We start from the raw sequence: 27991 nt of genomic DNA, 5'->3' as shown, positions 1-27991 counted from the left end.
CTCCTCACGAGCTGCCACACGCCCAGAGGCCGAGCAGGCCCAGCCTAAGCCTCGACAGATGGAGGGGTGCACAGCCCCACACACCAGGCAGGAATGGCGGTAGGCCTGAGGTGCGTTGGCCACAAACACCTTCCCAGGGGCTGGTGAATGCCGCCTCCCCATGTGTCGCAGAGAGGACTCCAGCAGGGTGGTGACCCTGTGCAGATGAGAGACGGAGGCTCAGAGAGACGTGACCCACCAAGGTCAGACGTGGAGTGAGAGGCAAAGCAGTGGGACGTCCCTCGTGTGTCTGGGCCCGCGGTGCAAGCACTCGACAGAGAGCCAGCCCTGCACCTATGAGCACGTGTCCCTCCCAGGCCTCAGGTGTGACACACCAGGTCCCCAAGGGTTGATGACACAGGGCTATGGCAGAGGGAGCTGCAACTCACTGAGAGATGGGAGCCCAGGGTGACGGCCACTGCTACAGTCACCACCAGCACGGCCTGGCCTCTGGCCTCTGGCCTCTGCTCTCCCACTGAGACCCATCCAGGCCCTGAAGGCCACACTCAGCCCCCAGAATGCCCACGCTCCCTGAAGCTTCTTGGCCTTTGCCCAGGCTGTTCCCTCTGCCTTCACACCCTTCCTGGCCCCCCACAGCTGCTTGTTTCTCCTCAGCCTCCACGCTCCCATGGAAGCCGTCCCTGACCCCAGATCCCAGGGTTTCTCCATGGCTCTTCCTGAACCAAGGAAATGGTGGTTGACAACTGTCTCCACGAGGATGTAAGCTCCGGGGCGGCAGAAGCTGTGTCTGTCTGGCTCCCAGCACGTCCCCAGCGTCTAGATCCGGGCCTGGCCCTCAACAAACGCCTGATGAATAATTAACCAAGCCACAGGCAGCCCAGGACTCAGTGTACCCACCTGGCCAATGAGGCCTGTGCTCCCATACGGCTATTGGGAGGACGGAGGAACACACATAGAGGCATTGGCCGCACCTGGCGCACAGTAGGTGTTCATAAAAGGACACTCGACAGTCTCCGTCCCGGAGCAGAGCAGGGGTCTGGAGAGCCACTCCCTGTGCAGCCCTGGGCAAGGCCCTGGACCCTCACCTGGGCCTCGCCTTGCCCTTCTGTGGAACTGAAACGGACTTGCAGGCCCTGCCCTGCCACGGGGGCTACTGCCGTACCCGCCGAACAGGGCTGCCCCCTCCTGACCTCCACCCAGGAGCTCCCAGTAACGATACCCACAACCAACCCCCAGAGCCTCAGTCTGGGCCGGGCCTTCGTCTAGACAGGCCCACCCAGACCTTGAAACCCCCTTGCAGGGCAAAGAGTATCACTTCCCCGCTATAAAGAGGGACCAGAGAGGCTAAGGGACTTGCCCAAAGTCACAAAGCTCAGGAGTGGTGGCGCCCTGATTTGAGCAGCCCTTCCCTCACCACCCGACCTCCCAGCCACTGCTGTGCTGCGACTTCCAAGGGCGTGGCAGCAGGGACGCAGTTCCCAGCAGGGAGCGCAGCAGGCACTCAGGGTGAACTCCACGGCGCCCTGGAAGTAGATGCAAGCAGCCGGCTCACACGGTGGGAAAGGTAGTGAAACGGGCCAGGACACAAGCCCAGGTCTTGCCTCCTGCCCCCTGCTCCCACCGCAGAGGGGCCTAGGAGGACCCCGGGGGCTGCTGGACGCCAGCTCACGGGCTGCGCCGTGGAGTACAGGCGAGGTGTCACCAGCCATCGGCATTAAAGGCCATTCAAGAGCATCAGGCCCAAGAGAGTCTGGGGGGCCACTGCAAAACAGGGGCTCAGAAATGTGGGCCCTCCCCGCCTCGTGTGCCTAAGGAACCCCGCGCCTCCTCTGACCCAGTTCAAATCCCCCTCCAACAGGGGGCCCTCCTGGATCTCACCCTTCTCTGTCCTGCGGCCCTTCCACTCCCGCAGCCCGGTGCTGGGCCCGGCATGGCAGGGGCTGCGGCTGAGCACACACTGGGACAACGGCTAAGGGGGAGGGGAGGCACTCCTCGCACTCTGGTCCCAGGCAGCCCGGAACTAAGGGTCCACAACTGTCCATGCTGAAGCCACAGAAGCCAAAAGCAGGGACCACTGGCGGCTGGAGTGCGGAGCGGCTGGACGACAACAAGGCCGACCGCCGGCCTCACTCGGGCCTCAGCAGCCCCAGCACTCGGCCTCCAGCCAGCAGAGGGGACCACAGGGACCACGAGCTGGAGGGCTGGCTGTCAAAGGGGTTCTTCAGGTCCAGCTGAGGGGGGCACAGGGCTGCTCCATGGGGAATGAGGGGGAGACATTGAGAGACGCCTGCCAGCCCCCAGCCCCCGCTGTCCCTCCTCCTACATCCTGGGCTCTGAGCAAGGCTGTGTTGGAAGGATGGGCTTGCAGCAAATAACAAGAAAGATGTCTCATTCACGGAGGACCCACGCGTACAAGCTCTGGTCGGGCTGAACCCGCCCGAGACCCTCAAACCACCCTCTGGAGGAGAAGCACTGTCGCTCCCATTTTGCAGAGGAGGAAACTGAAGCACAGAGAGGTTAAGTGACTCGCTCAGGGTCACACAGTCCATAAGAGTTGAGGCCAAGACTAGAGCTGAGGCAGCTTGGTTCCAAAGCCATGCTGTTCACCAAGGGTTGTGCACGGATGTGGATGGGTTGCGCAGGGAGGTGTTGAAAACCGCTGGGCACAGAGATCCAGTCCAGGGCCCCCGGTCTGGTACCTGACCCTCCTGGCGTTCTACCCCATCCCTTCTGTTTCCCACCACACTTTACGCTCCGGCCCCTCCACCAGGCCGGCTCCCCTCCAGGCCTTCGCACGTGCTGGCTCCTCCTCCTGAAGGCCCTCCTGCTTTGCTGCCTAACCGGACTTCTTCCACAGGCCAGGGCTCTGCTCGCCTGCCAGGCCGCCTCCTCCACCGCCTCCCCTCCTGTCCTTGGCCCCGAGCTCATCACCTCCTTGAGTGCCCCACCAGTCCTCCTCTGGGACTCACAGGCTGCAGGGGGGGCTTGTGGAGACCCTGTACGTGGTGAGGACTCGGGAGACGACAGTGGGCACCTCCTGAGGCTCAGGGAAGGCGGGGTGGCCTGGCACCTCCTCTGCTTCGTGAGGCCTTGGCAGGAGGGACCAGGTCCTTAATCCGCCCACAGCCTCTAGCCACCAGGGGTCACCATGTGGCATCACCAGGGCCTTCCCAGACACAGGGTCAGCAGCAGCCCTCCCCACAGTCCCTGGGCCCTAAGGCCCCATGCACCCCAGATCTCCCTCAGCCCCCCTTGTGGACGGCTATGGCTGACGGGGCTGCTTCATGCTATTATCCCTCCACGCCTGTGACGCTCATTTCTTCCCTCAGGCTCAGATCACTCCCCTCCTCCAGGGAGCCCTCCAGGGAGCCCTCCAGGATCAAGTCACACTTTCAAGCACATGTGGTCTCTCCCTCCTGTACCATACACAGAGGTCACCCTGCCAGCACTGGGTACCCTGTGACTGTGGCCAGCTGGGCCTCTAAGGGCCAAGTGGTCTGTCTACCTATAGGATAGGGACAATAAATCAGTCCTCACAGGACTGAGTAAGGATCAGAGACAACGCTGGTGGAGCCTTTAGCCCAGGGCCCAGCTTACTGTAATTGCTCTGGAATAACTTTGACCACAGTCATAATCACCATCATCTTAATCATCACTATCATCACCATCAGCATCATCACCATCATCATCACCGTCACCACCATCATCACCATCGGTATCCCCACCATCATCACCTTCACTATCACCACCATCATCACCATCATCATCACCAGCATCATCTTAATCATCACTATCACCATCAACATCATCATCACCATCATCACCATCATCATCACTGGGGCTCCTGTGGACACAGCGACCACCACACAGAACGGTCATGACCCATTCTCACCTTGATCCCCACCCAGCCAGGTGAGCTCAAGGACGAGGCCTGATCTCTCTGTGTCCCCAACAGGAATAAGGGCTCGACACGTAACTGTTATTTAAACAACTATTGTCCCCAGTACAGTAACCCAGGCTTTGGCCTCCCATGACAATTCTGACTGCCTTTCCTCCGTCGGCTGATCCGTCATCGCCCCTCACCCATGCACCTTTTGTGTGTCAGGACAGGCAATAGGGAGGTTCCCAGCACTACAGAATGACAGTTGACAGCAGGGGTTCTGGAATCAAGCTGCCCAGGTTGAATCCCAGCTCTACCCCTTCCTAGCTGTGTGACTTTCGGCAAGGTCCTTACCCTCTCTGTGCCTCATTTTCCTCACCTGGAAAAGGGGGACAAGAATAGTACCTGTCTGCACGTGGCACAGAGGACACAGCTCATATAACTATTTGTCAGTTAGATAAGGAGAAACCAAGGCTCAGAGAGTGGCAGCGACCAGCCTAGGTCACATAGTGGGTGAGGGGAGAGCGGAGATTCGGGCCTGGTCCGGGGCTCCCTGCTGCTCCTCCGGCCCCACCTCCTGGCGCCCCGCCCCTCTCCCCGGTCCGCCGCCGGGGGGCACTCACCACGGGGAGCCATAGACGCGGAAGCCGCGCACGGTGACCTCCGAGTCCTGCAGGTAGATGCAGTTGGTCAGCAGGGACTGCACGTTCTCGTAGTTCTCGGGCTTCAGCTTCGACACGGACGGGAAGTAGTAGAAATCCTGCTTGATGAGGTCAGCCATGAACTCCTGGTCGAAGGTCAGCTCGTGGTTGCCGGCGATCACGATCTTGTACTCGTAGGGCAGGCTGCCTGCGGGGCGGACAGACGGACACGGGCACCGGGCCGCCTCCCCGCGCGTGGAGCCGCCCAGCCGGGGCCTCGGAGCAGAGGCGGCGCAGCCCGGAGCCCGGTGCGCGGGGCGGACGGGTCCAGCCTCTGAGATGCGGGGGGCCTGGCCTCGTCCTGGGGACTTCCCTGCTCCGTTTCGTCGGTCTGGGCCAGTTTTCCTCCAGAAGGAGACCCTGCCCGGGAGCCCCTAACCCCACTGCCCCGGGTCCCCACCACCTGGGGGTCTGGCTCGTTAGCCTCCACCTGCCACCCGGAATCATGAATCCTTTGCAGAGCCCAGGCCAAAGCTTTGCAGACCCTGTGCTTGGGGAAAAATTGCAGTGCCCCCTCCCCCCTCCACTGCCATGGAATTCAAAGTCAAACAAAGTCTATGTGGGATCAAACAGAACCGTCTATGCAGACCACACACTGGATTAACACCAGTGCCATTCCAGCTTTGCTCTGTGCCGTTCCTGCACAGGCTCCTCCTCCCCTTCTTTCTCTGGGGCCCTACCTTGCAGACGCCCCGAGCATGTGTGTGCCGCTGCCCCGGTGACCTGGCCGCGGGCTGGGTTCCAGGACAGCCACCCAAGGCACCACAGCCCCTCAGCCTCTGTCAACCGCCACCTGCCCTGCCTGACCCCAGGCTCAGCCCCCTGACTCCCCACCTCCCACCAGCCTGAGCTGCCGGGCTCCCCCTGCCTGGAGAAAGAGCCGTGATGGTACCTGTCAGCCCTGATTTGGATAAAAAATGAAATCTTGAAGGTGAACCTGGAGGCCCAAGACTTTCCCCCGACCCCTCCAGGTGGGGATGGCCCCGGGGGGCAGGAAGCACCAAGGGGCGTGTGAGGGCGCCAGCCCAGCACGGGGCCTCGGGGGGACCGGGTGTCAGGCAGGAGAATGGTGACATTCCACAGCCATTTCACAGAGAAGCAACCACGGCCCCTGAACGGAACTTCCAAATGACTCACTCTGGTTTTTGAAGGAGCCGGTACTAGAGAGACTAAACTCCATCCTGGGTGTTTCAGCAAGAAGGTCACTTCTCCTGTGCTGAATTCTGCAGCATAGACGACTAGTCAGCATGACCCCAGAAGGTCCCTAGACTGTGCACACATGAGCCCTACGCGCCAGATGCTCAGCTAGCGCTCATCACCTCCATCCTGCAGACGTGGAAACAGGCTCAGGAAGCAGGGGTGTGACGTGCCGGGGGACGCCTGGCCTCGAGGTGGCAGAGCTGGATTCTGAGCCAGTCCTGTGTGACCCGGAACTTTCCACCTGCTCAGGGAGAGCCCGGAAAGTGCCCTGGACAAGGCTAGGATGCAGAGCCCCGTCCTGATGCACCGAGGGTCTCGGCCAGGCTTCCGGCTCTGGCCCCCCATCCTGGGGCCCCGGGAGGATGTGAACAGAAATCCTCCTGGGTCCTCGACCTCCCGGCTCCTGGGCGGGGAAGAGAGAGGCTGCCTGAGACGGCAGAGAGCCACACGGCACAGGGCATCTTCTCCGTTCCTGGGTGACCACAACCCCCACGAGACCCCACATGGGACAAAGTGCCAGCTGACCCCAGCTCCATCACCTCTCCTCTGAGCAAGTCGCTCAACCCCTCTGAGCCTCAGTTTCCCCAGTGATCAAGGGGGGCGTTTCTGGGGACAGCCCCTTCCTGGGGATGAAAGACCTTCTCTGGCCCCCAGGTCCACCGGGCCCCGTCCGTGACTGGCTCCCCAGGGTGACGTAACAGTCCAGGAACACAGAGCCATCCCCCCCTTGACCAGGAGCCAAAACTCTCTCCTCTGCGTGCAAGCGCTCCATCAGGAGCCCAGTTCCAGGAACGCCTCTGCCTCCGAATCTGCGGACCGTCTGCCTAACTAGGGACTGATGCCCACGATCTCGGATCTGATGCGACAGACGTGCCGTCAGCCCCGGCTCCCCATGAGCGTTCTAGGACAAAGCGTGTTTCCCGGCCCTATAGAAGCTCCAGGAAGGGGCGGGCGAGTTCCATGGGCGCGCCATATAATCAAGTTCTGTGTACCGTAACCGCAAGTACAATTGTATTCTGATGGCAGTGAAACAGAAGAGTCCAGAACCCAGTTAGAAACGTTCTTCCCCCACTGCCCCCCACAGTTGGGACCCGCACATTCTGTCTGGTCGCATCTCCAGGGCTGCAGCAAAGGGCTGTTGCAGGACCCCCTGATCCCCAGCCTGGCCGTAGAGGACAGGGGAGCCCGGCAGCAAGGGGGAAGTTTTCTGCAAAACAGGCAGAAAATCATAATCTGCTCATCGCTGCCTCACCAGCCACCCAGACTACTTTACAGGTTTGAGAAAACGCTGTTGTCTCTTCCCTGGTGTTTATCAACTCTGGGAGGCCAGGGGACCATGACAGGCGTGGGCTCTGGGCGCTGACAGCCTGGGTGGCACACCTGGCTCTGCTGCTAACCAGCTGTGTGACAACCTCCTTGTGCCTTGGTTTCCTCACCTGCAAAATGGGAAGAATATCGCCTGCTTCACAAGACTGTCCTGGGGTTACTGGCGATAATGAACAGAAATGCACAAAGACGTCTGATTTTCAAAAGATGTCAGCTTCCCTGGCCAGAGTTGCAAACTAGAAGCCAGCAGGCCAGACCTGCCCACAGACATATTTTGTTTGGCATAACTTTTTTGTGGTTTTTTTTTTTTAATTTGAATTTGTTGCCAACATGAAAAATTTGAGAAATTTGCAATAAAATGTCATTCTTTCCTGTTTTCTAAAAATAAAGCAATCAATTTTAAAACCCCGCAATCCTGGCCCAGTCAAGAAGTGCTGCATACCTGCACCTCTCTTAGGATGAAGACGTCCGTCCACCCCAGTCCCCACCTGTCCCCATGACTCACCCACAGCCCACTTCACTCATTCTAAGGTACCGCTCACTCTCGGCAGGCGTTTGGGTTTGGCGCCTGTGCCACAGTTTTGGGAGACATGAAGGGAACAGAACTGTCCCCTGCCCCTCAGTGCTGCCCATCAGGCGGGGAGCATCACCTCTCCAAGTCCCTCCCGCCTCCCCACCTCGCCCACCCACCTATTTTTCATCACAGCCCACCCAGCTGGGCCTGACCCGGGGTGCTGAGCAGTCTGCTTGTTCCCCTGCAGCAGCAGGGGCTAGACATCTGGGCTTCACCCACCTCCAGCCCCAGCAGGTCCCAGCAGACGTCTGGCAAATGAAGCCCCCGGCAGCACCACACAGTGACACAGTGACACGGTGCAGAGCAGCCTCCTATGGCAACGCTCAGGCCACTGGGAGGGAGGGGAGAGGTCTGCCTGGGCCTGCATGGCTGAGGGAGGGTCGTGGAGGACAGAGAGCGAAGACGGCCTTTCCTGGACCCCCTCAGCAGGCCAGCCACTGGATCCCCACGGAACCCTCCGAGGTAGGCTGCGTTATCTCCGCCCTATAGCTGAGCAAAATGAGGCTCCGGGGTCAGCACACCGCCAGGTCCCACAGCAGGAGAGCGGGTAGGCAACGCTGGACATTGGTCCAGCTGATGCCACGCCTCTTGACCAGCAGCTCAGACTCCTTCAAGTCCACCGGACCAGAGCCAGCTCGGATCCCTCACGGCGCCCCTGGCCACACCGCAGGGGGGTGGGAGGGGCAGCCACTGCCGACTGCCTTCAAGCTCTGACTCTCCACGTTTCCACTCCACGTCACCCATCCATCCCACGCCGAGCGCCATCCCGGCTTGGGGAGCCGGAGCGGCACTGATGTGTTTATGTCATGTCTCTGACTGGGGGTGTTACTTAAGCAAATTAGCAAATTACTCCAACTGCATAGTTTCATTTATCTCCACAGCTCCCGACTACCAGGGACTGAAGAGCGAGCAGGAAGCTGTCGGCTCTCCCTGCTCCTCCCAGGTGGATCAGAGGATAACTGAGGCTTCTTCACCCCCAGGGAGGGGTGGAGGGGGGACAAGGACCAGCTCCTGTACGTAAAGCCAGGTGGGGGCAGGAGTCACAACATACTGGCATGAGACTCTCAAATATTGTCTGGTATCTCCCTGTAGGGTGGCTGCCACATGGCTTGGAAGCAGGGGGCTCGAAACTGTCCAGCACCGTGCCTTTCTGAGCCGGAGGTCCAGCCACAAGCACGTCTGTCTGGGTGGCGACTTGGACTTGGCAACTCTCCAGCTGTGTATAACCTTCACAGACACCTAAGGATTACTATCCCCATCTTATATCTAGGAAAACTGAGGCTCAGAGAGGCTGCCTAAGGTTGCACAAATCAATAATAAAGTGCTCAACAACTGTAGGGGGCCACGGATGTTTGATAGTCTTTGTGGTTTGGCCTCATCAAACTCATCCTGAACTGACACTCCAAACCATCTTGCTACACTGCCTCTCGGTGGGTGGGTAGATGGACAGATGGATGGATGGATGGACAGAGATGAATGGACATAGACAGATGGATGGATGGACAGATGGATGGTCAGATGGATGGATGGACAGAGATGGATGGATGGATGGACAGGGATGGATGGATGGATGGATGGATGGATGGAGAGATGGACAGATGGGCAGAGATGGATGGATAGATGGATGGATGGAGAGAGATGGACGGATGGACATGGATGGATGGATGGACAGAGATGGATGGATGGATGGATGGATGGACAGAGATGGATAGATGCTGGATGGATGGAGAGAGATGGATGGATGGACATGGATGGATGTATGGACAGAGATGGATGGATGGATGGATGAGTGGACAGATGGGCAGAGATGGATAGATGCTGGACAGATGGATATATAGAGAGAGATGAATGCATTTATAAACCAATCAGCCCACCCTGAGAGAGCTCTGTCTCTCTCACCCCACCTGCCCTCTGTCTCCCTGGATCCTGCCCTTCCCTCTGAACTTTTCCTCCAACTGTCCTGGCAGGACATGTTTTTCAGAGCCACCTCCCTCACCCATAATCCTTACTGTCCATCTCTGAATCTTTTCCAATTGGACTGCTCTCAGGTGGGGGTTGGGGGGGAGCCAGAACTTAAGCTCTGGTATGGCTTGACTCTCAGAGTGGGGTGGAAAAGTCCCCTCCTCTGTTCTAGGGCTGCTACCTCTGTTGTCACAGCCTGAGGCTGCATTAGCCTTCAGGCGCTCACATCATCCTGCAGCACTTGGCAACCTGCCTGTGGATAAAACACCCGACAACCAGTCCTTGCAGGTGTTCTTGCTTAGCTCCAGCTTCCCCTCCTGCATCCGGGCAGGGAACGAGGCAGTGTTTGGGGAACTCAGTGACTGATGGATTTGCAGGGGCTTTGTGGGCCAAAAAGAGGAGATGAACACAAACCCTTCTGCCCGCAGCCGGCACAGAGGAAATGTCTGTTGTTCCCTTTGCCTCTGCTGTCCTTCCCAGCAGCAGAGAAGACGGCCGACTTGCAGCGGAGCCTCGCGAGCCCGGACAGGAGCACCTGCCCTGATGAGGTACCAGAGGTGACTGCACCCGGGAGAGGGGGTGTTCTCCAGGCCGGGGTCTGGGCAGCTGTGCCAGAGCGTGAGGCTCAAGAGGGGACAGATGGTCCAAAGGCCTTTTCTCACCCACCTCCCCTCACCAGCCCAACGGAAGCAAAGAATACAGTCGGCCTATCCCCAAAGCACAGCAAGCCGGGAACGCGACTTCTTCCCTGAAGCTGGGCCTGCTGTAAATCCCCTGCCCTGGCCGGCTGAGCCCACACTGTGCTCCAGACCCTGGACAAGGCACCGCAGGGGACACACTGATGAACAAGACTCAGTCATGAGGTCAGCACCAGAAGTGACAGCAAGAGCTTCCAATCCACACCATTCATTGGACAGAGAAGGAAACTGGAGCTCAGAGAGGGAAAGGGACCTGCCTGAGGCCACAGAGCGAGACCGTGGAGAACCGGCACCAGAGCCCCGGCCTCCCGCCACGGGAGGGCCGAACAGTGGCCAGTCAGCCTCTGGGAGGACATGCCCGACGAGCTGGGACTGGAAAGATATGAGGACATTCGGGAAAAGTGGTGCAGAAGTTAGGGACAGGTTAGATCCTGGGCCAGGTGGGCCTCACTGGGTGGGCCAGGATTTCCTAATCTCAAATCTCCGGATCTCTGAGAAGCACCAAGTCCTCACGGAACCCAGCCTGCCTCCGCCTGCTTTTCCGAACTGGAGGGCACTGCCACGCACGCGCATCCTGTGATAACGTTCAGGCCGTCTTCCCAACGTGCTTCCCTTCCTCTCAGCCAGATTATTTGAGATGCTGGCATTTGCTGGCCATGGATCTTGGTGGTAAAAAGAGCATTAGGTAGTAGCCAGCAGAGCACTTGAGGACGACCACATTGTTCTCACTTTGCATCTGCCATCTATGTCCAAGCAGACACGTCCACAGTTAGATCCCATACGGCAGCATGTGGACACAGTGTTCGGGGCACAAAGAGGGACGGAAACGGAAATTCCTGCCACTCGTGCTTCCAAGATGAATCTGCCTCCAAAAGGTTATGATCTTTACCGCGAACACTCAACCATCCCATTTAACAGAAAGCGCCACCTCGGAACTGCATAATCTGTTAAATTCAACAAGACATGTGCAGGCGTCTCCATAATCTGCCATCCCTGCATGGCAGACCGAGCCCGCAGAGCTTCAGTGCTCTCTAAACGCAGTGGCAATCAGGAAAATACCCACTCACGGCTCCTTCCGCCCATTCCCGCCCCGCGAACGCGGCAGAGGGGGTTGGAAGAAGGAGCCGGCAGGGCCGTCTCTGATTGCATTTGCAGGGCGTCTTGACAGCTCCGTGTTTAAACACTTGCTGGTGTCTAGGAGGGGCACGTCGGCAGACTTCTTGGTATGGCGCACGGTCTGGGACAATGCTGGAATGGAGGAGGCTCCGCCACTCCCCTTCAAGCCACCGCTGGGTCTCGGGCAGCTCGGGCACACAAATGCCAGCAGTGGAGTCACACCGCCAAGCGAGTACAGAGGTGGCGGGAGATGCAAGGAGGGAGGGAGTAGCCTGCCCAGGCCAACAGCCAGAGCCAAGTCACGGGGACACGGCCCACGGGCTGGGCCTGCAGGATTTGGATTCTGCTGCCCTGGCGTGAGCAATGCCCCATGCCAGGCACTATGATACGCAATTTGCATGCGATGCTTCTAGATGCCCCTAAAAGCAAGGGCAGTTCACTCCACCTCACAGAGAGGCCGTGTAGCCAAGTGGTTAGGGGTGTGCACCGTGGAGCCTGAAAGCCAGAATCCCAGCTCTACCCGCTCAAGGCTGCCTGGCCTGGAGTGAAAACCCTCACTTCTCCAAGCCTCAGCGTCCTTGTCCATGAAAGAAGAATGCATGGGGTGTTTCACAGGTCCATGCAAGCATCAGACCAGAGAAGACACACCTTGTACCTGCACTGGGATTTGTTCAAATCAGGCGTGGTAAGACATGCAGACACGGACATGACATCACGAGGAGGAAGTTCACGTGCACAGATTCCCAGAAACAGGAGGCCCACGAGGCCACATGGGGAGCCAGGGTGGTCAGGAGGCAGAGGGCGTGAAGGGAAACCCAGACAGGAGCCCTTGTTTGTGTTGTTTCTAAGGAACGGACAGCCAGGCTAGGTAAGCAGGCTTAGGCCCGGGCAGTGTGTGTCATTCAGGTGGGCTCCGGGGCCCGGGGGCTGTCCCTGGTTGTCTGCTCCCTGGCCCTGGGGTGACGAGGGCAGGGAGACAGTGGAAGGAGTTGAGAGCCCTGCACAGGAGGGGGCTCTGGATGGGTCGGTTTGCACATGAAAGGTGAGTGCTTTACCATCTCTAGACTCGGTTAACCGCGGGGGTGGGGAGGCGGGGGCGGGCAGTCCCTGCAGGGTCAGCAAGCCCCCAAGAGGTCACAGCATCAGAGCACAGAAAGTTGAAGGCATCATAACACAACCTGGACGGCAGCCACCAGCGTGCCTTTCCAGCCACCAGCAGGATTCGATGCTGTGTCTGCTGTGCAGTCCAGAGACGCTCGCTGGGAAGACGGAGATGAGAAAAGAGGCGTAGGAAAGTCAGGTCACCTGCCTGAGGTCACACAGCAGCTCATCGGCGTCCAGGCCGCCTGCTGGGTGTGGGACAGACAAGTCCTGGGGCAGCAGACCCTCCACGGAGCTGCAGGCTGCCCGCCGCCCAGCCTCGCCCGGCCGCGCGGGTCCCGCGTGGGAAGTTCTGGATTCACAGCTCAACATCGGTGCCCATATTTACAAGGCAAATGCAATTTTTCTTCTGTTCCATCCTAATAGCCAAAATGTTTAACTTTCAAACATTTGTTTTTCTTGGGAAATGTTTTAAAAACAGGAACATTCAGTCCTAATCATCCCTAAATGCTTATTTCAGGCTGAAAGGGACGGCCGGAAGGTGTCTGCGCTCTTCCTCCCAAATAAGGCTGCCGGGAGCCAGAAGGATTCCGTGGGAGCCTCCCAGGAAGTCTCAGCCTGGCAGACAAACATGCCCACAGACGTTCCTCGAAGCTCTCGGTGGCCCCGAAGAGGAGCCAGGCTGGTAACCATGGACGGAACGCACATCCAGAACTTGGGGGCCACGGCGCCCCCTCCAGGCCAGGCCCCGTTGGTGCCCACCTCCCCTCTCACCACCCGCCACGACCATGCACCCCTCTGGGCTGTTAAGGCCTCCTGACATCCGCTCATGCTGTTCCACCTGCCTGGGACCCCCTTCCTGCCCTTCTTTCTGAGGCAACTCCAGTTCATCGCACCTTCATCAGGTGGCTCCAGAGGACTTCCATGAGCATCCTCTTTCCCCAGACCTAGCAGGGGGACAGATGCTCCCCAACACTCGGGGCTCCCAGCCCTGCGTGGCCTGTGCTCTTGCTGTCGGCTGGTCATCTCCTTCCCCACCAGCCTGGGCGTTCCTTCCGGATGGGGACCCGCTCGAATCCTCTTCGACCCAGCACAGGGCTGGGTACAGTGTAGTTGTTCACACACATTCATTGAATCCACAGGGTTTATCACCCACTTAGGACAGAAGACGAGGGTCAGAGAGGCCAATGACTCACCAAAGGTCTCCCGGGCAGTCGGTAACAGAACGTTCTGGAAGGCTTTCACTCACCCAGCAGATGTCAAGAGTCTACGGGCACAAGGCCCAGGGCGCAGGGCTGGCACGTGAGGCTGCAGCAAGAGCCCTGGACTGGAGGTCAGGAGGCCCGAGTTCAGCCTCTGCTCTGCCTTCCCCTCCTCGGGCCTCAGTTTCCCCATCTGTTCCATGAGGAGGTGACCTGGAGGTCCTGACCTCTGAGAGCCCTTTCAGCCTTCTGAGACCCTCCAGGTGGTGCCAGGGTGAAGGTACCCCAAGGTGGGGGTCAATAGGGTCAGACAGCAAGACCAAAAGGGTGCTTACGCAGGACGAGGCATTTTGAATGCCCGGGTTTGTCTGATTGCTGCTGACATCCCATGAAATCGACAGTAAGGAATAAAAAGGGGTAAGTGTCCAAGGACAGAGGTTGGGACACAGGAAGGAGACAGATGAGTGGACTGGCTTAGCTGAGCAGAGGCAACTGAAACCAAAGTCCTGGGAGGGGGTTAGGGGAGCGGGGAGCCAAAAGAAGCAAAGCGAGCTGTGGCCAGAGCCCCAGGTAGCTTGGGGACCCAGGCCCAGGCGGGTGGTCTGACCTATGACCTATAGGAGCAGGTAGGCCCAGCTCCACCCCCATCATACCCATCACCATGCTCTTCACCCCCCAGTCTGCGCAGCACGGGGTACTACTCTCGAGGGAAAATAAAGGCTCCCCAGAGCCCTGTTTAGGGACCATCAGGCCAGAGGGAGAATGCCCGGTGAGGCCGGGGGCTGAACAGCAGGAGGATAAAGTGAAAGCACAGAGACAGTGACTCTGGAGACCCAAGCCCCTTCCTCTCTCAGCTCAAAAATCCTGAAGCCAGACTCAGAAACTGGGACCTCCTCTCTGCGGAGAAAGACAGGTCCAGGAGGGAAAACAGACAGATATCGCTATGGGGGCTCCCCAAAGAGATGGCCAGGTCCTCGTCACAGTACGTCTCCCACCCCCGCCCCTGCCAACACACATACACACATACACACACACTCCCATCCCTGCCCCTGCCCACACACACACACACACACACACACAGCTACCAATGGCTTCCAGATGTCCAGTTCTTACGCACAAACATACAGGATCATCAGACCTCTGAGAAAAACCTCTCAGCTGAAAACAGTATCAGAGGTCAAAAGAAGGAAAAGAAAGGAAATCAGAGGAAATGGGGCTGACGCAGGGAAAAAAATTAATATATAATTAACACCTTTGGTGAGATAATAGAAGATATTGCACCCAAGAAATTCTAGCAGAGGGCTCTTAACAAAAGAAATTAAAACATGGCAGAATTTTAGAAATTTGGTTAAAGAGCAGGAAGATGGAGTGGAGAAGACCTCCCACAGACTAAAGCAAAAAGACCATGGGGTAGGCAGCAGGCAAGGAAAGATACAAAAGCAGAGGTTCAACATCTGAGAACCACAAGTCACAGGAAAAAAAGTCAGAGAAAAAAGAGAAGAAAATTTTGAAAAAAACTATATGAGAGAAAGTCCCAGGATTAAAGGACAGCATTTGCTCCAGTAAAAGGGTTACCTGAATGCCCACAACAATGAAGGAAATGAAAGCCAGACCTGAGGCGTGCTGTCCAGAAAGACAGCAGGTCATACACAAAGGATGAGCTATCTGAACAACAGTGGAATTTTCCATCCTGATACTGGACGCTAAAAGAAAATGGAGCAATTCCTTCCAAATTCTGAGGGAAAATGATTTGCAACCCAAAATTCTATACCCAGACAAACTATCAGTTAAGACTGAGGACAGAATAAAGACTTTTTCTGACATGGAACTTTGCCAAAGGTTTATCTCTAGTGCATTCTTTCTCAGAAAGATACCACAGGGTGTGTTCCACCAAAATGAGGGAGTAAACCAAGAAAAAGGAAGCCATGGGATTCCAGAACCAGGGGCTCCAAGACAGGAGAGAGGCAAAGGGAGAAGATGGTGAAGGGAGGTCCCAGGATGACAACTGAATGCAGGCCTGGAGGTCAACCAGTCCAGACGGGGCAGGGGTCAGAGGCTCCAGGAGGTACGAGAAAAATCAGCCACAGATGGCCTGGCATGGCTCACCACACTGCTGAGGGGCATTTAAAGCTCTGCAGGAGACTTGAGGATGAACCAGAACGGGTACATAGAAAAACAAGCAAACAAACAAAACAATTAACTACTTTAGGAAAAAGAGTACGCTGTAGAATGAATATTTAACCAAAAACCGTGCTAGGGCTATCGAAAGGGATAGGAGGAGAGATGTGCGCATACGGTGGAGGGTCCAGGGCTCTGCATCTTCATTTTTCATTGTAAGAAATTAACAAGTAAAATCTAAAGTGGAGAAATCAAAAAATAGCAACACAAGGTTGTTCCTTAGAGACATCGTGGAAATAAGAGCATCAACAATGAGAGTTTCCCTGGGAATGGGAATCAGGACCGGGGAGGGAGTGGGGGGACTGCTGGCTTCCTCAGAAGCCTTGTAGCATGTTGTGACTTAGTGTGTACGTGGATTGCCTTAACGCAAACAAAATTTTCATGAAATAAAAAGAAGGCCTGGGGAAGCCAGCTCGTCCACTTCCTGACTCTGTCCAGGGCCACTTGACCTCTCACTTGCCCCGCCTGTTGCTCAAAACCGAGAACCAAATCCAACTGGGTCACTGTAAGAGCGATGGAAAGACAGAACAGGCAGAAAGCCCGGACTGGCTGATTCCTCTGAGGTCCTGGGGGTCTAAGTGCTGGCATACTCTGCCAACCAGATTTGAAGGCAGGTGATTTGGGCAAGCAGCTCCTCACCTGGGCAGGTCAGGCAGCCCTTCATGACATCACAGGTGTCACCTGTTGAGAGTCTGAGATGGGCTCCCTCATGCTCTATCTCTAACCTTACAATAGTCCCACCAAACAGGCGGTGTACGGCAGACGAAGAAGTTGGAGCTCAGTGAGGTTAATAACCACACCACTGAGAGGCAGAAAAGGGGGAATCTGAACCCCCATCTGTAGCTGAAGCCCATGATTTCTCGCCCTGTCACAACCACCAAGACATAGTACGTATGCCAGAGTTTTTGCATTAAACATTCCTCAAAAAAAAGAAAAAGAATGTTGTCATGTACTTGAGTCCTTACAAAGTCTCCTCTGTTACGAGGAGCTCTCAATGACTTTATTTTAAACAACACAATATTTTGGAGAAGATCTCATGGCCACTGTGAACAAGCCTTTAAAGGCCATTTTAAAAAGCAATACAGATGTGAGAACAAATTAAACGCATTTGGCAAAGGTGCAGGATACAAAAACAATGAGCAAAACAATGAGTTGAGTTGCTACACGCTAACAATAAACTACCTGAAAAGGATCTTAAGAAAATACTCTCATTTGCAATAGCGTTAAAAAGAATAAAATACTAAGGAATAAACTCGACCAAGGAGGTGAAAGATCTGTATATTGAAAACAACAAAACATTTGCTGAAAAGATTAAAGACACCAATAAATGGAAAGACACCCTGTGTTCACGGACTGCAAGACCTCATATTGTTAGGATGTCAATATTACCCAAAACAATCTACAGATTCCATGGAATTCCTCCCAAAATCCCAATGACGTTTCTTTCAGAAACAGGAAATCCATCCTAGAATTAATATGGAATCTCAAGGGACCCTGAATAGCCAAAATAGTCTTGAAAAAGAAAAACAAAATTGAAGGTCGCACACTTCCTGATTTCCAAACTGACTACAGGAATGAAAACAGTGTGGTACTGGCACGAAGACAGACACACAGATCAATGGAGTAGAACAGAGAGCTCAGAAACAAAGCCAAATGGTGGTGGGAAAAGTGGACATCCATATGCCAAAGAATGAAGTTGGACCCTTACCTAAAACCATACATGAAAATTAACTCAAAATGGAACAAAGACCTAAAGGCAAGAGCTAAAACTATAAAACTCTTAGGAGAAAACATGTGGGGAAAGCTTCATGACACTGCATTTGGCAATGATTTCTTGGATATGACACCAAAAGGCACAAGCAACGAAAGAAAAAGCATATCAAAATTAAAAACTTCTGTACGTCAAAGGACATCAGCAATAGCGTGAAAGGCAACTCACAGGATGTGAAAAGATATTTGCAACTATTTGTCCTAAGGGGTTAACACCCAGAATATAGAAAGAAGTCTGCAATTTAACAGCAAAAAGACAAAACACCCAATTAAAAAATGGGCAAAGGACTTGAATAGACATTTCTTCAAAGAAGATATACAAATGGCCAATAAGCACATGAAGGTGGTCAACATCACTCATCATTAGGGAAATGCAAATCAAAACACAACAAGATACCACCTCATTAGAAGAGTTACTATCAAAAAACCAGAAAATAACAAGTGTTGATGAGGATGTGGAGAAATGGGAACCCTTGTGCACTGTCGGTGGGAACGTAAAATGGTACAGCCACGGTGGAAAACAGTATGGCAATTCCTCAGAATATTAAAAATAGAACTAGCACATGACCCCGCAATCCCACTTCTGGATATATACCCTGAAGAACTGAAAGCAGGGACTCAAACACGTATTTGTACACTCACATTCATAGCACCATCATTCGAAAGAGCCAAAAGGTGGACGCAACTCAAGTGGCCATCAACGGATGAGTGGATAAACACAATGTGGTCTGTCTATACAATGGAATAGAATTCAGCCTTAAAAAGGAAGCAAATTCTGACACATGCTACAACATGGATGAACCTTGAGGACATTATGCTAAGTGAAATAAGCCAGTCACAAAAGAACAAATACTTATATGAGGTCCCTAGAGTAGTCAAATTTATAGACCAAAAGTAGAATGGTGGTTGCCAGGGGCTGGGGGGAGAACGAGGAGTTGGTGTTCGATAGGTACGGAGTTTCAGTTTTGCAAGATGCAAAGAGTTCTGGAGACGGATGGTGGCAACGGTCGCACCGTGTGAATGTACTTAATGCCAGTGAACTGTATGCGTGAAAAGGTTAAAATGGTAATCGTTACGTATATTTAACCACAATTTTTTTAAAACAGAACCTTAGAAGAAGAGAACTGAGGACCTGAATCCTCGACAACTAGAAGCGTGAGCAGGTAGAACGGTAGGTTCTTGGGGCTTTTAGAGTCCGAGAAATGCTATTTTCAGAATCTTAGAACCCCAGACGCCAATCATTCTAATCTTGGAAGCAAACAATTCTAGAGTTTTAGAAGTCATTGAGGTTTAGAGGTGAACAGGGACTAGGTGGCCATCTAGAGTCTTGGCCCCCTCACCCTCCTTCATCAAAAAGTCCTACCTGAGAAGCCTCAGGCCAGGAAGCCTACACCTGCTCCCACCTTACTAGAAAATTCCAGCATGATTTCACCCGGGCTTTGACAGCACTGGATGAAAGGCATGACTACAAGGCCAGACACTTGGCCCTCATGTTACTGAACAAACATTTTCTCAAAAGGTTTCGCAGGTGCCTTCTGGCTACAGACAATCCATCTAAAAAGGGGGAAATTGGCCCTAAGCAATGTTCTTTGCAGTAGCAGCTGAAATAAGTATTTGAAAATGATTAAAACTAAAGGTTCTTATTTTTAAGACTTTTCTTAGTAAAACCAAGTGTTTTAAAGCTAAATAAACATTTGGGATGTTAAGATACACTAAAGTGAAATCATCTTGCCCCCTCTGTTTATTCATTCCACAGTCATTTCCCTCAGCCCTAATAAGCGCTGGGCCCTGTGCCGGGAGCTGAAACAGAGAGGTCTCAACACGGCCCCTTCTCTGCTGTCTAGTGTGAGAAAGACACACGCAAGCAATTTGGGATCTGTAGTTGGAGTGGTTCTGAGTCACAGGGAATCATAAACAGCAGTGAGTTCTCCTTTATCTGACCAGGAGTAAGGGAGGGACTCCAAAAAAGTGGATAAAAGAGGATCACCATATAAACAAACACATGGACAAAGAGAACAGATTGGCGGTTAGCAGAGGGGAAGGGGGCTGGGGTGTGGGGCATAAGGGGTAACGGGGCACATGTATATGGTGACTGACAAATAATAAAGTACAACAAAATTCCACACTGTTACAAACTATTATGACCTCAATAAAATTGAAAAAGAGGATCACCATAGACATAGGTGTCATGGCTGAATAGCAGCACCCCAGGCAGGCAAGGCAGGGAAGGGCATCCAGGAAGAGCACCCCCCACGCACAAAGGCACAGAGGTGGGAAAATCCACCTGCAAGGTATTTGGCAACTGCCTAGAAGCCCAGGCCAGTGAGCAGGCAAGCAGACACAGGCCTGGGAGGGACAGTTGGGGTCACACCTGAGGGGCCTTGACTGCCAGGCAAAGGTCTGGGCTTCACCCAGGACACAGCAGGGAGCCAACGAAGGGGGCCAAGGCAGGAGGGGGCACAGTTGGAGCAATGAACAAAAAAGTTCTTTCAAACACCAATATGACAAATGTTAGTCTGGGCAGTGACTGTTTTGAAAGGTTGGGACGCTATCAAAGAAAGCCCCACTTTGTCAGCTCAATGCTTCCCCGTCAGTGTCGTGGCTGTCAAACCAGCCCAGAATTAGCTCCAAACGGCCTTCCGCGAGCTCTCAGATCTTCATTTGCATTGTGCACACTCCGAAAGGTGTGAAATCCTTCTTCTTCTTAAGAGAAATCAAAGAAACAAACCTATACGCTTTTTTAAATCTCGTTTCTTTAACACAAATTTCAAAGAACTAAGTCTTAACTTTTAAATATCTGATTAAAAAAAGAGGAAGGCACCCTTGGAAGATACTAATAATAGGAATTAAAGCTGCCATCCGCTGAGCACCGGCTCTGCGCTGGGGCACTGCACCGCACCCATAGAATGACCACAACGAAAACAAGGCTGCATTGATTGTGTGCTGATCCCATGCCAGGCCCTCTGCTGAGCCCAGATCACCCCCTGGCTCGCTGAGCCCTTCCAGTATCAGCCCCCTTTTACAGATGAGAAAACTGAGGCTCAGAGAGAAGACATAACATGCCCAAGGCCCAATGGCTGGGAAGAATGGAGCCAGGATCCAAACCCGAGGTATCTTAAACAGGGTCCCAACCACAGTGTCATTCAATCCTCAAACAGCTCCACAGAGAAAGTGTGTTACCCCCACTTTGTAAATGATACACTGAGACACAAGAGGGTGTTGAATTTCTCAAGGCTGCCCAGCAGGCATGTGGCCAGGCAGGGCTGGAGACGGGGTCCAACTGCTCCCAAGTCTGCATCCTTTCCACTGGCCCCTCTCTCACTTCAGGAATTTAATTTAATTTATAAATAATAAATAAATATGGCGTGCCTACAGGTGCTGTCCGTAGTGCTGAAGATGCAGCGGTGCACGAGACAGACAAGATCCCTGCCTTCAAGAAGCCGACCTTCGTGAGATATTGTCAAAAAAGGAAGAAACAGATAAGTACCAGGTCCGGTGGGGATAACAGCTATGGAACAAATAAAACTGGGTGAGCGGGACAGGGAGCATCGGGGTGGGGGAGCTGATCGATCCAGGGCAGACAGGGAAGGCCTCTCTGGGAAGGTAACATCTGAGAGCCCGGAAATCACAGCCTTGCACTAGGTGTCGATCTCCTTATCTGTAAAGTGGGGACAACATTACTCAGGATCCAGGCTGCTTGTTGCAAGGGAGAAGTGGACAACAAGAAAGCACCTTTAAATTGTGAAGTGCTGTCCAGAGGAAGTCATTATTCTCGTGAAGTCTCTGTGCGACTTGGATACCAGGCTTTGTAGCAAAACATGTTTTTCACATATGAAATGGAGGATGTGGGAAGCCCTCATATCTTGTCAGCAACTTAAGCCTGGCCTTGTTTAGTTGGCCCGGCTGCTATAAAGTTACTCCTGATCGTGAATATCAAAATCATCCTGGAAAGGAGGAATTTGCTAACTAGAAAGGGCTGGGATTTTCTGGATACACAAAAGGATGTTCCCGCATAAAATCATCACCTGCGGTACTACAAAAATAATAAAAATTTTTAAAAGATCATAGAGCTTGGGTTAGAATCCTGATTCCACTTTTATTTGCTGTACGATCTTGGGCAAGCTCTTCATCTCCCTGTCTCAGTTTCTTCATCTGTAAAGACAGTAACAGCAGACACCATAAGGAGTTGTCTGGCTGCATTGTCCCATACAGCAGCCATTAACCCACTGTGGCTATTTAATTTCAAATTAATTACAATGGAATAAAATACAAAACTCAGTTTCTTGGCCGCATTAGTCACATTTCAAGAGCGCAATACCCATAAGAGGTAAGTGGCTACCATATCAGACAGCACAGGCTAGAGCATCTCCATCATCTCAAAAAGTTCTTTCAGATAGTGCTGGTCTAAGGTCTTGCTACTCGTTGCCTGGGAACCTGTTGGAAATGCAGACTCTCTGGTCCACCCCAGACGTGCTGAATTGGGATCTGTCTTTTAATGAGACACCCCCCAACACACCCAGGGGATTCTCATGCACCTGAACTCTGAAGAGGGCTGGCTGTGAGGATTGAGAGACCAGGTGGGGAGACACCCCACGAGAAGGGGCAGATCTGCACAGACAAGGACAGCCGGACAGGGCGGTTTCCGCACCCCTCTAAGTGGTGATCCCAAACTCCAAAACAGTCAGGAAGCTTCTGACAAAGTCTATGCTGAGTCCAGGTATGGGAGGCAGGGGCGGGAAGCTGGTGTGGACAGGGAAATGGTGGAATCTTCCCAACATTTCAGGAGTTTGCGTGCACAATTCTGCGCTGGCCAGGATTTTCTGGCTTATCGATTATTCCTGTTTTGGAATAAAGTCCAGCATGAAAATGACATTTTAAAAAACCCACAGGCTTATTTCATATCCAAACACATCTCTCCATGTTTGTAGAAAAAAAAGAAAAGAAGCACAAGAAAAGAAAATCTTACTTCCCCCAACTCGTGAATGACCAACCAGCTATTTCTCTACCAACCAACAATTTCCGCCGAGGGTTCCATCGCCTCACACGAGAGCCAACGGGCGAATATGCGCTTCAGGGCGAAGAGGAGGCTCGTGGGGGGAAACTCAGCAAAACCTCAGAGCTCATGCTGTTTTCAACACATTGTCTCTCCTCCACACAACCACCGGCCTGGGAGGAACGCATCATCCCCACAGTACGGACGAGGAACCTGAGACCCAGGGCAGGTCAGTCCCCTGGGAGGCAGGTGAGCTGTGACTTAAACGCAGATGGCTCCCGCTTCATCACAGGCTACCATTTCACCCTGTTCTGTCTCCATCATGTCACGGTGTTTCCTCGTTTATAAGTCTGTTGAGGAGGAATCTGGCTAGTTTTGCAGACCCCTGTATCCTCAGCATCCAGCACAGAGTCTGGAACAAGGCAGGTGATCAATAAATGTTTGTTGAATGAGTGAATGATTGAAAACCAATGGCAAGGAGGAGCTTGCGCCTCAGACCCTTGGTTAGCCTGCCCCTTCTAGCTGGAAGGCCTGCACCCACCCTTCACTTGTCCAAACACTGCCCAAATTGCAAAGTCCCCTTCAATTGCCACTTCGTACATGCAGCCACTCAACTTCCCCTACTTGGTTCCCACCCCCCATCCCGCCTCTGCTTCTCCCACTCGCCCCCTCGGGCCCTCTGTGGCACTCTAGCCACGTGCCTCCTTGCTGGTCCTCACATGTGCCATCAATACCCCTGACTCAGAGCTGCTGCCTCTGCCCAGAACGCCCTCCCCAAACATGGGCACAGCTGGCTTCTCCACTCAGGTCTCTGCTCCAACGTCTCCTCATCAGAGGGTCCCGCCCTGTCCCCTTATCCCGAGCCCCGCACGCTACAGCTCTGTTCATCCGTGGCCTGTCTTCCGCTTGTTCATTGCTGCATGCCCTGTGCCCAGAATCATGGCCCGCAGGTAAAAAGTGCTCAGCAAACATCCGCTGAGTAAAGAATTGAATGGGAACCAGAAAGCAAATCAAGATGACGATGACTACTTCAGGGCAGGGTCAAAAACCAGCTAGAAGTGAGACACCAGCCAGCAGAGATGCATAAGAAGCGGCAAGACGGGAGTAGGTGGGTGCATGCCAGGGACCCTCGGGGAGAATGGAGGTGCTGATTAATTTGAGACTAAGTCAGATATGCATATTAAAATTTTATGAATAACCACTAAACAAATGGAAAAAGAATGTAGAGTTTCCAAACCAGCAGAGGGGAAAAAAAGAAACTTCAATCAATCTGAAAGAAGGCAGAGACGGGGAGACAGCACAAAGTGAATGACAGAAACGGACGTGTTTTACATACTAGGAAACACTAAACAAATAGGCATTGTTATACTCAAGTAGGAAAATCTATACCAAGGTCCTCCAAATTGACTGGGGCTCAGGGCTGAGCCTCAACGTACTGACAGCTGAACGAGATGGAGCCCAAGCACGTCACAGAGGATGGGCCAGTGAGAAAGGCCGACACATTTCCTCTTCCCAGTGATCAGAGCCACATGCCAAATAAATATCCCTTTTTCCCTTTGGCCCCCAGGAAGCTCAGACTCCAGTTTCCAGCTCACAGGGCCCACAGAGTCCTGGTGCTGATACTCTAGGCCCTCCCTCTGAGCTGCTCTGATTTCCTGGAGTTTTTCAATCCTAGCTTTTAATTTATCATCACCACTCTACCATTTGACTATTCTTTTTGTTTTTATAAACCATCTCTAATCCTTTGGCGTAAGGCGGGATACAAAGAAGCAAGCAAAACATCCAAACAAATAACAAAATAAAACCAAAGAAGAACTTTCAGGGGGCCCCAAGCTCCCAGAGAAATGCATCTCTACCCTGTTTAAACATAAAAAACAATTTTGTTTTTAATTTAAGGCAGATTTTTAGGACGATGGTCTTTAAGAAAAAAAAAAAGAAACACCACTGCAAACATGTTTGAAATACACACACACACACACACACACACACACACACCCCCACTGGTCTCATTTCATGTTCAAAGCCATTTCGTTGTAAATAGATAATTAGCATGTAAGCACACCTTTCAAGGGGTTTATACGTTACCGTGAAAATACTGTAATTACTGCTGGCCAAAATCGCTTTGACTACAACTCGGAATTCTAGATTTTTTCATCTTTATTAGAAGTTAATTTTCTCCCTTTTAGCCCCTAAAACACACTTTGGCTTTGTGAAGACTTTTTTGTGATGAAGGATATAGAAAATTAATTTTTCCCATGAACCTAACCTCTGCTGTCCTCCACATTCCTTTTTTTATCCGAGCATCACTCTCGCTTTCTCTAGGCAACCACTTGTTCATCAGTCATGCTGGCCATTGTGACTACCCACAACCAAGGTCCCTGGACACAACCAGCTTCTGAGCAGAGTACCAGAAACGACACGAGGGCCAGAGTCAAAGAAACTTTTGTACGAAAGATTCAATCTTGAATCTTTGTGAGAATAACGTGTTTCTGAAAACATCTGAAGCAGGCCATTGCATCCAACGAATGAGCCAAGGAACCGGCATCCATCTTGGGTCTACTGGACACATTTAGTGAAGATGACTATCACCTCTTGGTTGGATTTTTTTTTTTTTTTTTTGAGGAAGATTAGCCCTGAGCTAACTGCTGCCAATCCTCCTCTTTTTTGCTGAGGAAGACCGGCCCTGAGCTAACATCCATGCCCATCTTCCTCTACTTTATATGTGGGATGCCTACCACAGCACGGCTTGCCAAGCAATGCCATGTCCTTACCCGGGATCTGAGCCAGCAAACCCCAGGCCGCCGAAGCAGAACGTGCACACTTAACCGCTGCGCCACCGGGCCGGCCCCTTGGTTGGATATTTTGATTGACGTGACCACATCATAAAATTTTTCTTTGCTTTTCTCATTTCCTTAACAAATACTTGTTGAATGCCCTCCCCCTGCCAGGCCTGCTGGGCTCTGTAGATCAATAACCGCCCTCCCCCTCCACCCCACAGCTCCCATCAGCAAGTCCCGTTCATTTCACTCCAAACTATGGCTGAACCCCGGCACTGCTCTCAGTCCCCTTGGCCGCCTCCAGGTCCAGTCCCAGCTTCCCTCGGCTCTCACTGGCGCCTGCACCAGCCTCTCCTGGTGGCCTGGCGTCCTCCCCTGTCTGCTGCAGCCATGCTCCACCCAGCAGCCAAAGGGGTCCTTCCAAACACTGAATCAGGCCATGCCACTCCTCTGCTGACACCCCCAGTGGCCTCTTTAACACTCAGAGTAAAATCCACATCCTCGCCCCAGCCGCTGGGCCCCGCCGGTCAGCAGACCTGGGCCTCCCTCCCTGGCCTCCGCCACCACTGGACTCAACCCTGCAGGCCTCCGGCTGCACACCAGGCAATTCAGGGCTGTGTCCTTCCCAGCTCAGGACCCTCTCGGAGGGAATCTAGGCCACCTATGTCAAGAAACCTCCCACTCTCAGCACAAGCACCTAGCCCCGTGCGTTGACTGATTCATTGATCCAATCACCTCAAATGGTCCTGTCTATTGCCTTTGTTTAATGGTTAATTGCCAGACTCTGCATTCACCCTCGGGCCCCTCGGGCAGGGCCCACACCTGCATTGGTCATCACCAAACCTCCGACAGTGAACAGAGCCATTTCGTTCAAGCCAGTGAACAGAGCACCCCTTCACCCCAAGATACGTGTTGCCTGGGATGACTGTAGGCCCCTCCCCTGTCCTCCAGCAGTCACATACCGGCCAGAGAGGGGGACACTACCCTAACCCATGCCCAGGCCCTGAGGCCATGAGGGGTGTGGACCAGGAGGGGCCCAGCAGGAGCACTAGGAGGGGCTTAGTTAGCACACGGTCCACATGTCACGTCTTACAGGTGTGGACACTCAGTGGGGGAGAAGAGAGATCACCGGGCTGCGGAGGGGCAGAGCCAGAGTGGGCCCCAGGAACCCCTGACGCGGGCTCCGTCCTCTGCTCTGGTGAAGAGGCTGCGAGTCCCGACCACAGGCCACAGTGCGGCCTGTCACACCGGACCTGCCCGCCCAGCCCGAGCTGCTTACACCCCAGGTACTGCGGCCATTCCCAGGAAAATTCCATCCCGCCTCCACTCTGCCCCGTGCCCGCATGGGGCAGGAGCGTGGACTGGCTCTGCCCAAGGAAGCCCAGAAGATGTCCTGCCCCACCCTGGAGCGTGCCCCCAGCAGTCCTGCAGGGACCAGACATGGAAGATGAGGGCCCTGGAAAGCCAGGGATGGGGCCGCCCAGGGACTGTCTCTGGGCCTGATACAAAACGTGGGGTGCCCACCGCTGACCATTCCACAGCCGTGTGACAAGCACTGAGCATAAAGAGATGACAGTGAGGTGTGGCCTGAGAACATGCACACAGATAAGGAACACCGAGAGGACTGTGTCCCCTTGCGTGTGGAGGCGGGAAGGACAGAGGCAAAAAAAATTGAAGGAGTAAGACGAGAGCAGGGACTTGCACAAGCTGCTGGGGACGGCCCTGGGGGGTGGAGAGCGATACCCCAACACCCCGGCCGTGTACATCAGGTTGGCCTCCCGCAGAGGAAGCGAGGAAGGAGGAAGGAAGCAGCCGGAGGTGGGAAGCCATCGCCTGTGGGGTGAAGAGAAGCAGCTGAAGGGTGGTCAGCCTCTAGCCGCATCTGAAAAAATTGCTTCCCACAAATAATGACAATTTCTGTGCCTGTGGGCAGCCTCCTGCTCCTGCGTGGGGAGGTGAGGCCCCCCAGCTCCTTCTCGAAGCCCCCCACCCCCACCTGGAGCCCATTCCGCCGGCTCCTGAATGGAGTCACAGTGGCCAAGGGACAGCATGAGTGCAGCCCATTTCTGTGGCCAGGCCCCCCCCGCGGCCCGGGGCCCCCAGCACGTGGCGAGCGAGGCAGCGAAGAAACCGCCTCGGCCGGCTCTCCGCTTCCCTTCTCACCCCTCCGCCCGCACAGACTGTAATGAAGGGTTTTCTTGCTACAAGGCCTAGCTCTATTTAACTAAATCCTCGGACCCCTTTTATATTGTCTTATATATCGTTTTATGCTAGGGCGCCAGTAAAAAGTTAATTATAACTTCTAAATACTCCATTACCGGGCCCTCAGCTCCCGCCCCTGCCTGGCTCTGCCGAGGGGAGCGCCGCTTAATTAACTGGTGCGCGTGCTTTCCAGGCCTCTCCATGCTTCAGCCAACAAACAGCCGCCGAGCTCCCCGGGGTGACAAGCGGGGCTGGGCTCTGACAACCTGCGCTGACCCGGGCACCGTCCCCACGCTTGAGGAGCCCACAGG

At 53.8% G+C, this 27991-nt stretch overlaps 1 protein-coding gene across 6 annotated transcripts in view; it reads right to left on the bottom strand.

Annotated features, from left to right (window-relative positions):
• Positions 1-27991, bottom strand: part of MPPED1 (metallophosphoesterase domain containing 1) — a 79818-nt gene that overhangs the window by 22492 nt on the left and 29335 nt on the right. For all 6 annotated transcript variants that reach the window (XM_070600599.1, XM_070600601.1, XM_070600597.1 and 3 more), the window contains one exon: positions 4504-4729. In XM_070600599.1, coding sequence (XP_070456700.1) covers positions 4504-4729 — 226 coding nt within the window. The remainder of the gene's footprint in view (positions 1-4503; positions 4730-27991) is intronic.

The sequence above is a fragment of the Equus przewalskii genome, chromosome 29, assembly GCF_037783145.1.
Source record: "Equus przewalskii isolate Varuska chromosome 29, EquPr2, whole genome shotgun sequence".
NCBI classification, from domain to species: domain Eukaryota; kingdom Metazoa; phylum Chordata; class Mammalia; order Perissodactyla; family Equidae; genus Equus; species Equus przewalskii.
This window is presented reverse-complemented; position numbering and strand designations above follow the sequence as displayed.